The sequence below is a fragment of the Haliotis rufescens genome, unplaced genomic scaffold (genome assembly GCF_023055435.1).
Source record: "Haliotis rufescens isolate VD_foot unplaced genomic scaffold, xgHalRufe1.0.p SCAF_6, whole genome shotgun sequence".
Taxonomy (NCBI): Eukaryota; Metazoa; Mollusca; class Gastropoda; order Lepetellida; family Haliotidae; genus Haliotis; species Haliotis rufescens.
The window spans coordinates 44,493,767-44,509,494 of record NW_025964334.1 but is presented as its reverse complement, the minus strand read 5'-3'; the positions used below and the strand labels follow the sequence as shown (position 1 = coordinate 44,509,494).

The following is a 15,728-nucleotide window of genomic DNA, read 5'->3' as shown; positions in this document are numbered from 1 at the left end:
GACACTACTACCATGTTTTTGCATGAAGACACTATGACAGTGTTGCTACATGGAGACACTATGACAGTGTTGCTACATGGAGACACTATGACAGTGTTGCTACATGGAGACACTATGACAGGGTTGCTACATGGAGACACTATGACAGTGTTACTACATGGAGACACTACGACAGTGTTGCTACATGGATAGACTACAACAGTGTTGCTACATGAAGACACTATTTCAGTGTTACTACATGGATACACTACAACAGTTTTGCTACATGGAGACACTACTACCATGTTGCTGTATGGAGACACTACGACAGTGTTGCTACATGGAGACACTACGACAGTGTTGCTACATGGAGACACTACTACAGTGTTACTACATGGATAGACTACGACAGTGTTGCTACATGGAGACACTACTTCCATGTTTTTGAATGGAGACACTATGACAGTGTTGCTACATGGATAGACTACAACAGTGTTGCTTCATGGATAGACTACTACAGTGTTGCTTCATGGAAAGACTTCTACAGTGTTGCTACAAGGAGACACTACGACAATGTTGCTACATGGAGCACTACGACAGTGTTGCTACATGGAGACACTATGACAGTGTTGCTACATGGAGACACTATGACAGTGTTGCTACATTGAGACACTATGAGAGTGTTGCTACATGGAGACACTATGACAGTGTTGCTACATGGAGACACTATGACAGTGTTACTACATGGAGACACTATGACAGTGTTGCTACATTGAGACAGTATGAGAGTGTGGCTACATGGAGACACTATGACAGTGTTGCTACATGGAGACACTATGACAGTGTTGCTACATTGAGACACTATGACAGTGTTGCTACATGGAGACACTATGACAGTGTTGCTACATGGAGACACTACGACAGTGTTGCTACATGGAAACACTACGACAGTGTTGCTACATGGAGAAACTACGACAGTGATGCTACATGGAGACACTATGACAGTGTTGCTACACGGAGACACTATGACAGTGTTGCTACATGGAGACACTACGACAGTGTTGCTACATGGAGACACTATGACAGTGTTGCTACATGGAGACACTACGACAGTGTTGCTACAAGGAGACACTACGACAGTGTTGCTACATGGAGACACTTTGACAGTGTTACTACATGGAGACGCTTTGACAGTGTTGCTGCATGGAGACACTTTGACAGTGTTGCTGCATGGAGACACTTTGACAGTGTTGCTACATGGAGACACTTTGACAGTGTTGCTACATGGAGACACTTTGACAGTGTTGCTACATGGAGACACTATGACAGTGTTGCTACATGGAGACACTATGACAGTGTTGCTACATGGAGACACTATGACAGTGTTGCAAGATGAATATACTACAAGTAGTTACCATTACTGTAACAGGAGCATGCTGTTAACCTGACACATGTTGGGGACATTCATACTTAACTGAATGATGGTATGCACAGTATACATATGGCTGTGTAGAAATATTACCTCATATGTTGTTATTAGAGCATCAAATTCATATGTTCCTTTTTCTTTTTTGGATGCCTTTATTTTCTTTGACAGAGCATTTCTCACATCTTTGTCTCCAACAAAACACAGAGTTTTAGTTTTGGGGGAAAATCTGGAACAAAGTCATTTCCAATCAAATTTATCACTGAACAACAATGACCTCTATTTTCCATAAAACATCAAAGTTCCATTGAAACAACAAATATATACATTTATAATAATGGGGAATAAATCTCTTATACCCTGCCATGAGTACTACAGGCTGCACATGCATTTCTGAGGGACAGAATAAATCCTTTACACCCAGCTTCAAAGCAAAAAGCCGCACGCCAATGGATGTCACGTGACATAGCGCAAGCGAACCTTAGCTCAAACAAGCATCTGTTTTCTATCAATTTGGAATTTATTTGAATTATTTTACAATGTCATATTAAAACATGTCGATTGCATAAATCCGTTGTTGCAGGATCAAGAGGGGTACATTTATAAATCATAATTTACCTGAAAGCAGCAGAATCTCTGCATTTGTACCCAGCAGATGTAATTGAAAATTAATAAATCATTTTTAGCTTCAACAAAATAAGTAAATGGGTTGTCATGTAACTAGATTATCTGGTCCAGCACTTGGCTGTCTGGTCAAGACTCAGTTTTTACAAGCAGCCATCATGTGGCAGGAGTACTGACGTGCTGCGTCAGGCAACAAAGAAACACTACATTTCTTAAGCATATTGTGTGAATGGTGGGTGCTACGAGTAGAGCAGGACACTTGGTGTCATCACTGATTTTCAGCGATCCATTCATATAATATTCACCACTATTTTGCCTTTACTCTCAATAGAATCTGTTTCAGCGGATAATCTAGACTGATATTTCTCAGGCGCTGAGGTTTTATAGTATAAATGTATATGCTGTACATGTAAGAAGTCTTTCATAGGCTTTCATAGGTGACAACGCCGGTCTTACATTCACTGTTCAGTACCAGTGAGAAGGAAAGCTATACCAGGAACACATGCATTGAATGTATATTCCTGGTCATACTTGAAGGAAGAAAGTTAATATCCTAGGTTCGGGGTCAAGGCAATAATGATGCTATTACTTATTCATACATTCCAGATTTTATGATACGAATTGCCACATGTGATTCTGGTCATTTCAAAGCAAAGTCATGGACACCTTCTCTTGTGATGTATATTTTGGGTGATCTACTATAATGGATACAGTTCACTTGCAACTTATTATTGAAAAGATCCTTTTATGAAACACTGCAATGGTAAATTCCAAGGTAGAATATATCTTAGTAAACCATTTCAAAATTTAACCGAGTCATGATATTAATAGATCATACACAATACATATTTACTCTCCAAACAAAGTAGGGATCATAAATTTTGTGATTGGTCATCAGAAGAAGCATCAACTTTAAAAAATGACTGCAAGAGATAGAACGGTTAGAACCTAATGCCCTAATGCGCCCGTAACATTGTACGTGGGCCATGCAATTCCTCCATGCACGTGGGTAAGGGATCATTCTTAAGTTTGACACTTCAGAGAAAGGTCATAAAATCAATCTGAACCATTAGTTTGTTGATTTTCATTATCCACAGTAACATGTAAGCTCTCTACTCTTGCTTTAATGCAGTATTTGTGATCAGATTGTAAATGTCTCTTCTACTACGTAATGAACGCCCAAGGAATATTGTCATGCTTCAAAACGGTAGCACTTAGAGAGGCAGCAAGTATGTTCGATGTGTCTCCGTCAGTTATTTTCAGACATTGGAACAGGTTTCTGCAGACAAAATGTTAATGATTGGCCCGACACAGGGCACCCAAGGTCCAGGATCAATTAATTGAAACAAAGCCCTCTAACATTCAGTCATCTTGGTTCTTTATGCCCTCAGAATACACCCTCAACATGTCCTGTGATTGTCCTGTTACACCAAGGCCGTCCTTCTTCCATCCATTACCATCCCCTCTTTGTATTTCTGCAATTATCTGCTATATCATCTGCTATATCATCTGCTATATCATTTGCTATATTATCTGCTATATTATCTGGTATATTACCTGCTATATCATCTGCTATATCATCTGCTATATTACCTGCTATATTATCTGCTATATCATCTTCTATATTATCTGATATATCATCTGCTATATTACCTGCTATATCATCTGCTACATCATCTGCTATATTACCTGCTATATCATCTGCTATATTATCTGGTATATTATCTGCTATATCACCTGCTATATTACCCGCTATATTATCTGCTATATCATCTGCTACATTATCTGCTATATTATCTTCTATATCATCTTCTATATTATCTGATATATCATCTGCTATATTACCTGCTATATCATCTGCTACATCATCTGCTATATTACCTGCTATATCATCTGCTATATTATCTGGTATATTATCTGCTATATCACCTGCTATATTATCCGCTATATTATCTGCTATATCATCTGCTACATTATCTGCTATATCATCTGCTATAATATCTGCTATATCACATCTGCTATATTCTGTGCTATATCATCTGCTATAATATCTGCTATATTTTGAATATCCTCTTCTTTTTCTCTGGAAAGTACTACACATTCATACAATGTCATTTAATAATGTGTTTTGGTCATCATAATATATTTATTTATATCTTACAACCTATCCAAAGCCAAACGGCATCAAATGATATCAATATCTGAAGTAGAAATGGACAATTTCTGAAAATTAAGTCATCTTTATGTCCATCTGGGATTTTAATCACCACTAGGGGGCACAAAATACCAGATTTGAATTATATACAGCATTGTTGCAATTAATTAATCCTGAATACTGAATGAATTACTATGATAATTTGTATAATTGACTGGATAATTATGGTATATTGAGTATAGATTACCATAAGAGATTTCAGCCTTGCTGCTGGCTGTCTATGATTTTCGTCACTACCAGGGGAGGAACTGGATCCACATCCAGAAATGTTTGGAATGGTTCCATGTTGGGTGATTTTAACCCAAAGTGGACAATTTTCACCTCCCCACTAGTTTCATGCACTATATAAACTATATCATGTGTTATGAATCAGATAAGTATAATGCATGTGTTATAATAATAGATACCCGATAAAATCTGTTTATTGATGTTGATTATATGAAGATGAAAATATCAATACAAGCAGCAATGGTGGGGTCCAAGTGACACATGTCAAGTATACACCCCAAAAAACATCTTTATTCAAATCCTCAAATAGTTTGCTTGTACTATCACCATCAAAATTTAGTCACTACTTGCAGGACATTGCCGCTTTAAAACTGGCATGTGCCGTGGTGTCCCAGGGTATTCTAAACATATTTTCAACATCATCCATGACGGAATCCTCAAATGTTTTATTTGTACCAATGCTGTCAAAAGTAAGGTGACTACTGTGTTGTTGTGACTAGAAGAAGGTGACACTACCTGCTGAACTCTACCCCCCAGTTCTCCAGGACTGAGCGAGGACACACCACTAGGTGGGGACGGGAGGTGGTAGGCTGGTTGCCATTCAGGTATGTAAGCAGTGCAATAGTCTGAAACATATTTCAACATCACTCATCACCTCAACACCACTCATCATATGTCAACATCACTCAGCACATGTCAACATCACTTATCACATGTCAACATCACTTATCACATACAAACATCGCTCATCACATGTCAACACCACTCATCATATGTCAACATCACTCATCACATGTAGTAGTATAGGTAATGATGGTTCTGGCTCACTTCCACTGGAGCCAGATTTATTACCTATACTGCTACTACAGGGGGGATTTTTTATGCGTAAATGATGATGTGATTCAACGATAGTCATAAGATTAAGTTAAATTGACTCCAGCTCACCACCACCTGGAGTCTATGATATAATTTTTTATAGGTAATGATGGTTCTGGCTCACTTCCACTGGAGCAGGATTCATATACCTATACCACCACTACAGGGGGAATTTTTTATGCCAAAATGACTATGCGATTCAACGATAGTCATGAGATTCAGCTAAATTGACTCTAGCTCACCACCACCTGGAGCCAATGATATAAATTTTTATAGGTAATGATGGTTCTGGCTCACCTCAACCTCTTCGTTCATTTTACTAGGAGACCAGACTATATAACTACACTCTTCTTGTAAATTGATAAGAAACAATTGATAACCGTATTTGGTTGGTTTGACATCACTGATATAATAAAAACCTTGTGGTAATTCTCTCCATTGAATAGCTTTCTCCATTATTATATATTTATTTAAGCATTTGTCTAAATGTAATCACACGATAGTAAGCAATCTATTTTTAATCTCCAACCAGTTCTTTGGTTTTGGCACGGAATAATTGACGCGCTTGTTGCCTCCCCTGTTCTATGAACTTTTTTTTCTCATCCTCACTAATACCACTGGTCTTATGAGATTTTGATCGAATCTCCTGCTTCATTTCATTGTATTTGGTGAGTTCCGACAGCACTAAACGAAACTCATCCTCGGATATCTTACAATCGGCCATTGCTGTCGAAATATGATCCTCAATGCTGTTCAACTTTGCTTCGGCGAGTATCCGAATACTATCGTGTTTTAATGCTTTCTTTTGTAACCTACGAGAAATGAATTTTATCGCTATTCCTGCCAGTCCCGAGACTCCAGCGGTTATTTCCATGCCGAGCACGATAGGCGCGGCGATTATAGTTGATAGTAAACCGATACCTGCTACACCGAGTCCCATGCCAGATACTACAAGCGCGGTCTCAACTCCGTCCAGAGCATTCACGGCTCTGCGATACTTTTTATACAATCCAAGTCTCAACTCCCTATCCTTCTCTATTCGATGTTTTATGTCGCTTATTTGATGTAATCAAAATCCATCAACAGTATCCATCTTTTCAAATGCTTCATCGAGCGCCGGATATAAACTCATAGTGTATATTACAATCATATAATAGTCTTTAATTGGTCTTGCTTAATTGTTTTGAGACTATACATCAATCTTATCAAATGTATATTATACGGCAAGAATATCTTAGTAAGAGAAATGCTGTCACTTTTAATAATTTGGACCCCCTCGAGGGTTGCAACGGGTGATGCTCCGATATGAATAATACTGCAACGTCGACGCTCGTGTTTCTTTAGCCATTTAATCGATAGACCTGGTAATATTTCGAAGGCATCTTCCGGTACATCTCCGAACAAGACTTCAATAATAAGCGTAGAAATATTAGGTATTGCACTCAAGTTATCTTTAATATCATCGAATTCAGTAATCAAATTTAAAGTAACATTTTTTAAGGCCAGACGACTATATAACATATGACCTGGGTTTTCTGGCAGGGGTGTAACTAACACACTTTTTCGTTTTGACGGGATATAAGCCGCGAGTACGATGCCACTATTTATTATCTTAGTTAAATTATGTCCCTTACCCATCATCACATAAGGTGGGGTAATGACGATATTCAGTAGCCACTCGATGTTTGCTTCGACCATAGTCCATTTATTATCGTCGTTGCGAATAATATTGTACGAAGTGTTTTTAATGAGTCTACTAACGTCGACATCGCTTAAATCTTCTAGATTACCCGTGAATGTGACTTCTTTCCGCTTGTATACATTATCGTGTAAGTGTAAAGCGTATAACTTACCATTGTAACCGGGTTTATCAAATCCTTCTGTGTCTCCGAGATCGGAAAGTGCAATTGTATTACATTGTCTGAGCGTTCCAGGGCCTGATGCATCAACCATTATTTTTAATATGGAGTGTTACACTTAAGTATCCTATATGTACAGGTTGATGTTTTACATCTAATACAGAAATTTTGAGGTCTGAAATAATACCACGCTTTAATTTTTTATATTGTAATAACGAGAAAGATTCCGTTCTACCGCTATTGTATTTTTCATTTTTCACTGGAACACTTCTGAGCAGAGTTGAAGGACTTTCTAGTTGAATATTATCCGTCGTGCTTATTTGATCAAGATGGATGAACAACTCTTTATAGGGAACTAAATCGGGTAATTTAACTCCATGTTTTGTTTCATTGGGTTTTATAATGTTCATAGATTCATAGTCGAGTGTAAATCCAAATTTAGGTACTAAGTTGACGGGAATAATTACTTTTTTTTCTCCAGCAACTAATTTCAGCATCCCATTCGACTCATTTTGTGTGAGACTCATTCCATTAGGCTTAAAAATTTCATCATTGAGTGAGCATATGCTGTAATACCCATCAGGTATAATAATGAATTTTTCAATAATATTTTGTTCAATTGATAAATACCTACTATTATTATCTATTGCAGCACTTATATTGGTCCACCGTGGGTAATACGTTACATCCCATAGAGCTACTTCGAGTTGTCCATCCGAGTTATCGATAGTATGAAGCAGTTCAATAGACTGACCATTTGTTATTCCAGGGAGTGTAACATACATGTACATATCAAATATACAATGATACTATATCATTACTTAAATATTGAATCAACCATTATTTATAATATGGAGTATTACACTTAAGTATCCTATATGTACAGATTGGTGTTTTACATCTAATACAGAAATTTTGAGGTCTGAAATAATACCACGCTTTAATTTTTTATATTGTAATGATGCGAAAGATTCCGTTCTACCGCTATTGTATTTTTCATTTTTTCACTGGAACACTTCTGAGCAGAGTTGAAGGACTTTCTAGTTGAATATTATCCGTCGTACTGATTTGATCAAGATGGATGAACAACTCTTTATAGGGAACTAGATTGGGTGATAACACATTGTATATTAATCTGGGGAGTGAAAATCCAAGTGTGCTTGCTAAGTTCTTGTAAATAGTTAAACTTTTTTCTCCATAGTCGAATTTCACTGTCCCATCTGACTCATTTTGTGTGAGACTTATTCCATTAGGCTTAAAAATTTCATCATTGAGTGAGCATACGCTGTAATACCCATCAGGTATAGTAATGATTTTTTTTCACTTGATATTAATATCTTATTATTATCTCTAGCAGCACTTATATTGGTCCACAGTGGGTAATACGTTACATCCCATAGAGCTACTTCGAGTTGTCCATCCGAGTTATCGATAGTATGAAGCAGTTCAATAGACTGACCATTTGTTATTCCAGGGAGTGTAACATACATATTAAATATACAATGATACTATATCATAACTTAAATATGAAATCAACTTACATTACTAATCAGTCGATTATAGTAACTGCCTCCGGTGCTGAGTTTACCGTTAAATTCCACGATATCTTTGAAAAATACAGTTTCACGGCAACTAACGATACAATGGTGGACGATTGGTTTAACCGTCCGATGCAATTTTGGCAGAATCAGTTAAACTTTGCCGTATGGTGTGCCACAACTGGATGTGGTGTATCTGTTAATGCCCCAGGATTTAAACTATATAAGTCTGTTATATTATTTCACGTGTACTATCAGATTAGACGTATACTTAAAGAAATTAGTGCTCCATTACCGCTGGATCCAGCATGGAATCACGCAAATAATCATTATAATAAGAGGGCCTTCGAACGTATTTGTAATGAATTTAATGTTTCTACGAGTAAAGATTGGCGCATTAAAGGACCTAGCCATGGTCTAGGTATTCCGTACAATGGACAAAGAACTATTAAAGATAAAAGCGATTATTTAATTAAAGAGGGTGTGATCCCTTCAGGCTTTGCTCTCTCGAGTAAACAGTTTAGAGCAGATCGTATGAACTTTGAGAGTGGCATTCCTTATATTATAACAAAGTTTGTGCATCCAAACGATACAACAGACGCTTGGAATGAATTTCTTAATGATAAAACGGAAAATAATTTTACTAACCCAGGATTTGAAAGAGTTAATGAATCGATAAGAACTTATGTATGGGCAATTCTCGGTGCACAATCGCAAACACGAACGTCCATTATCGGTACTGGGACGGCGTTCGATGCGCAAAAACAGTTTGTCTCAAACGTGGAGGACGCCATTAATTCACCCGTTGACATACCATCGTCTATAAAGCGTTTTCAAGATGCATTACAGTACGCTCAATCAAAAGTGGACTACGTTTATGCGCCGGGACTATACATGTCTCTGAGTAATATGGAACTTAAGATCGGTCAAGTGATAGGCTATAATAATAAAATTGTTATCGCTACCGATCAACAAAAACCAGGTATAAATTCAGATATTAACCTCGAATTAATAACGCAAACGATCACGGGCGAAAAGGGAATAGTCAAGCCACAAACACCACATGTTTCACAACCATCTACTGACGCACAAGTGTCACCGCATATTGTAGCTAAAAATCAACAACATATCGATGAAAAAACAGCGCTTGTAGTGGGTGGAGTCACGGTTGGTTTACTCATGATTTGGTGGTTAAATAGTTCTTAGCGAATACGTACAACAGCCCTGCAATTGCTACAATCAACCCCCACAAGTTTTGACTAAGCCAAGTGGTGGTCTTAGCTAATAAATTCAATAGCCAGGAAACAACACTCCCTATTATACCGGGAAGTGCAGACATGGCTTTCTCAGCGAGCTTTCCCAGTGCTGAACCTAATGCTTTTAAATGCTTTTTATCCACTCTTTAATAACATTTTTATCACTAGGAGGTGATCCGCCTCCACCTGTACCACCTGTGCCACCTGTTAACGAGAGAGTCAAAGTCGATATAATAAATCCCAACGCGGTTAAAATACTGGCAATTGTTATTCCCTGTTCTCTGAACAATGTTTTAATTTTTTCGGCCAGTATAGTATCATCGTTGAGGACTTGATCGATAGTTTCTCGAATTCTACTGATTTGTGAACGAAGTGCCTTTCTATTACTGGAAGCTGCTTCGAGGCGGGACGATCTTTCGTCTTCTAAGTTACGCAATCTTTCCGCTACGCGGCGTCTACTGAACTCATCGCCCGCCTGTTCAAGTTTTGTTTTCTCTTGAGCTATATGCTTGTCGATTTCGGATATCTTGGCCATATTATTTATCAGTTCTCCCCGCATTGTTTGCAATGCCTTGTCAAGACCTCGTAAATCCCTAATACTAAACTCCGATACCTGTAACGTGGAATTATCGTAATAGGTATTTAAGATTTCTCCGAGTCCGTTCGAGGCCACCATCGAGGCTGCTTCCAAATCATCTGTATTACGGAGTTCAGTACGCACGGTTCGAAGAACCTTAGTAGTCTTCGCGGAAAGCCGCGAGTAGTCTACAAAACCTAATTTATCACGAACAAACACGGTGCCGTGTTTACCGGCTATAGTAGACAAGGCTTGGGGCTTAAGAGTATGAGAATTCATAAGATCAATATCCGGAGAGTCACGCAGTCGCAATATTCCTTTACTATCTATCGTAAACTTTGAATAGTCACGGCCTATTGGGTTAACATAATTTTTATCTTCTTTTAAGGCATCGTAATAATCATTGACGTTTGATTGTAAAAGTTCATCGTTAAGACTACTAAACCTGGTTTCATCAGTACCCTCTTCGGTTCGATTCGGATCATCAAAGGTACTTAGATCAAAGTCATTAATATCAAAATCAGTCATTTTTATATTAAACATAGGGTACATGTTTTCAATATAACAATGTCTTCGCAATACGGACGCAAGTTAAACCCACAACGTAGACTTCGAGATCCATTAGGGGTCAAAGCAATTCGTCAGTCTGTAACTATAACTAATAACCCTAGTACCATCGATCAGAATCAAACGCTTCTGGTTCGCTTTCCTAATCTCGGCGCACACGATGTGTTAGTTCCGGGAACTGTCCGACTAGCATTTACGATTAGTTTGACTTCTACAGACGTTAACAGGGAGCCCGTTCAGAACATAGGTCGTGCTATCGTGAAGAAAATCGTGATTAAAATTAGCGGTAATGAGGTTTTGAGTATCGACGATAGCGTTGTATACTATTGCTACATGGATCTCTGGAGAACGGATAAAGAGCGGGAAAACTTACAGTACCAAGGTATTTGTAATAAGAACACATTGAGACTGCGCGTAGGTGCTGAAAATGGTGTTGATGCCAACGAAAAAGATAAGGCCGTTGCCGACGCATTAGGTAACCGATTCTATATTCCCCTAGACTTTGAATTACTAGATTCCCACATGCCCTTTTATCAAGCATCCCTAGGCGATAGGTTAGAATACGAACTAACTTTTAATGACTACGGCAGAGTAATCAGAGCTGCTGAAGATGCTAGCTATTCCATTGACAATATCTCTCTGGAGTACGATATGATAACGGATCCCGAATTAGCCAGACAAATTCGTAACCATTATTCGGGAAAGTTAGCCATTTTGTACTATCGCGTGCTGCGACACCGAAAGATCACGAGGGACAGAAAAGATACGATGTGGAATATAAATCTAAACGTCCCCACGAGATCGTTGAAGGGTATTTTAATGTTGTTCGAGGACCCCTCCGATGCTTTAAAAGAAATACCGAGAAGTTCTACAATCCCAAGATTTCAAAAGTAGAATTGACTATCGAGGGCGTTCCTAATCAACTATATAGCCAAGGAATGCTAGCGTATCACCAGTGGGATGAGATTAAAAAACTTTCTTCTATAAAACGTTCTCCGGAAGTTAACGCGGTCGTGAAAGATCTGTCTCTCGGGAGTGTATCGATGGGTGAATACCTCACCACGAAGTACGCGCTATGGCTCGACATGCGAACAACGGACGATGACCAATTACAGGGCAGTGGGAGGAGAATAGAAAATGCTAGCGAGGGTGTCACCATACAGATAACAAAGCGCCAGGATTCAGCTGGTAAATTAAACATATATTTGTATGTGATTATGGATGCGCAACTTAATATACAGAATGGGAGATTCGTGCAAGCAATCTAATGATAATCTTTTACCTAAAGATCCGCACTGCGCTATCATATGCGGGCAAACGGGCTGCGGAAAAACAGCTTTTATTCTAGATATTTTAGAAAGTTATTATCCGGACGATTTCGATCATATTATTATTCTGTGCCCGACTATAAGCGTTAATAAAACCTACCTATCGAGAGATTGGGTAATGAATGACGAAGGGGTACACAGAGTCGATCCGGGCGATCATTTACAAGACTGTCTCCGAGTATGTCACGAAAAATACAAAGGAGAATCGACCCTTTTTGTAATAGACGACTGCAGCGCGAGTAAAGAACTCACAAAAAAGAAAGATATGCTTTCGTATTTAGCATTCTCCGGTCGGCATACTCAACATAGCGTTTGGGTACTTACTCAAAAATACAACTCTGTCCTGAAAGATCTCAGAGAGCAGACCAAATGGGTAGCACTGTTTCATTGCAAAGACCGAGATTCATTCGAGGAATGTTTACGCGAAAATGATGTTATTTATACCAAGATCGAACGAGATAAAGTTGGAAAACTGTTATGGGCAATGAAGCACTGTAAACTCGTATTAAAAACGGATCAACCAGCTGCTTATGCAATTGCTTAGCAAAATGTAGCAAAATGTAGCAAAATGTAGCAAAAATGTAGCAAAAATGTAGCAAATTGAACATTAGCGGTTAATATTACATAAAATGTGGTTCGAAATCATCATTCTTTCGCAACAGTTCATTATTACGGGATGTATTGGATATGCCATATTATATTATGTTAGACTTAAATATCTCCTTAGGTATTACATTATGGAATGCGACGAACTCATCAAACAAATGCTCAAAGAATCTGAGCCTGATGTAGATAAATCTTTAGATAAACATAGAGAAAGACTCGCGGCTTTGGTAGCTGGTGGTAAATGTTTCCAATATTTTGGGGAAAATTATACCATCGAAAAAATTGATAACATGACCGACGAAGAGATTAAAAAACTGTACGCGCGTTACGAGTCTAGACTGGGAGCTACCATGACTAAAACGATAGGGTCGGCTATGTTACAACTATACACAGTCGTAGCTAGTACATTTCTCCCCATCCCGGCAGAACATCACATGTATTTATGCGAATCTCTCGAGAAAGACCCGTTCACGCTATAAGCTCAGTGAGCTGTGAGTTTTATCATAGATTCGGAAAGTTCTTAGCTCCGTTCACCACAGCTTTAATAACGGCTAGGTATTGTCAATTTAAACATACGTGCCCACTTAATAATATAAATGGAGACACAATCACAACAGATGACACCACAACAGATTGTGAAAGAGGAACCACAACAGATTGCGGAACAACGAGTGAATGAGGCACCACCACCAGTGAAGGAGAAAACACCACCAGCGATTGCACCACATGTGAATGAGAAAACACAAAAACAACCCAGAGTGACAAAGAATCCTTTGAAAATAGCTGCAGGAAGAAAGGGTGGGCTGGCGCGCAAAGCGAAATTAATAAATAATTCAAATATTAATCCGATTAAAACATGGACACTAGTAGGAGTTGTTGGTATAGCGGCTGTATGTTTCTTTTATAAGACCGGAGAAGAGAAAATGTCACCCCCGCCGCAACAACAAGTTCAATCAGAGGTTAGCCCTCATATAATGTTATAAGAAGCATGACTACTCCAGTTACAGACGGTAAAATGTTGGTAAACGCGACGTATCATTCAGCGGTGGTCACCGGCTTGGCCATTGGCTATGCTCGTATGGCTAAAATGATTACTAAAGCCACACCTCCCAAGCTAGATTTTAATGGATTTGACATCGGTATGATGATTCTGGATATTGGATTAGCAATGGCAACGAAGGATATGCTCATCAAACAAGGACTTATCCCGGAAGACATAATGAAGTAATTAAACATTTGAATATTTTATATTCATATACTATGGCAACAATTGCGATGATGGTCGGTGGAGCTGTAATGCTCTAGCTTTTTCGGGGAGTAATTATATATTTTTCAATATGAGGGAATCAAACGCTAAAGAAGTTGAAGAGGAACGTAAACGACATAACGAAGCTTTAGAACAATACCAAGCAGCCCAGTTAAAATATACGCAGCAGAGAATGAGGTGATTTGACTTTATTCATGAACAACTGATTAAGGAAGGACATTCAATTCAAACGTTTAAGGATGTCGAATATGCCATGCACGAATACTACCTCGTTTTTGGGAAAAAACTAGACCCAATACCGATACCAACAATGAGTCAGTTTTATACACCGTCAGAGGCTCAGAAAGACCGAGAGGTCGCATTTGTTATTATTGGGTTATCTGCTGTATTGATTTTCAGCTATACCATGAATACGCAGTGACAGCTGTGGCTAGTTAGGAGAGTCAGAGTGACAGCTAATCTATAAATAGCCTAATCAATATCTCACTAGTGTAGCTGTGATTTGCATTTAGACAAATGATATGATAGATGTATGAACATTGCATTTAGACAAATGATATGATAGATGTATAACCATGAATAATTGCAAATTTACACTCATGGGGAAGACGACTCTATGTATTCGACGCTGTGTTGATATTTACTGCGGTATAAACAATTATTACATCAGGCGCGGCCACATAAACTATACGTGTTCTGAATGCGGGATAGGGGTCAAAGGTCGTTATTGTTTATGCAAGGAACACGGTGCTGATAGGGTCAGAAACCAGATTATTTATGCTAGGAAGAGAGATTACATCAATGAGAGGAATAGGTTGGGGAGAATACGTATTTAGATATATGAAAACAACCAATTAGACATTTGTCTCATTTTGCATATACCATTCAACCACAATGGTTTTTGTCAGAGAGTTTAAAAGCTATGGCAAGGCAAAGTGGCCTACGTGGATATTCTCGTATGAGAAAAGCTGAATTGATTACCTTACTCGGTTTGGAATACAACAAACCCCAGACTGTTAGAGAACTCAAAGTTCGAGCGAGAAACAGTGGGCTGAGAGGTTATTCTCGAATGAGAAGAGCTGAATTGATCGCTTTACTAGATAATAATGATGATGATGATGATATTATTAATGACGATGTTGAGAATAAACAACAAAAATTAATATTTGTACCCACATCCGCCGGCGTTGGTAAATATCTAAGAGTTTGGAAGATGGATATTAATTCCAACATGGATGTTAACGATATTAAGCCCATCATATCGAGTAAAATTAACGAGGAGTTAGATGATTTACATAGTATAAAATACCAGCTGACGATTAAAATGTCATTGAGTAAAAGTAACACAGACGATAGCACCGAATATACCAAACCATATTTCT

At 38.3% G+C, this 15,728-nt stretch overlaps 1 protein-coding gene across 1 annotated transcript in view; it reads right to left on the bottom strand.

Moving 5' to 3' along the window:
- Positions 1-15,728, bottom strand: part of LOC124120075 (chromodomain-helicase-DNA-binding protein 1-like) — a 112,553-nt gene that overhangs the window by 79,839 nt on the left and 16,986 nt on the right. The window contains exons 3-4 of the mRNA XM_048386022.1: positions 4,989-5,098; positions 1,502-1,634 (exon numbers count right to left, since the gene is read on the bottom strand). Coding sequence (XP_048241979.1) covers positions 1,502-1,634; positions 4,989-5,098 — 243 coding nt within the window. The remainder of the gene's footprint in view (positions 1-1,501; positions 1,635-4,988; positions 5,099-15,728) is intronic.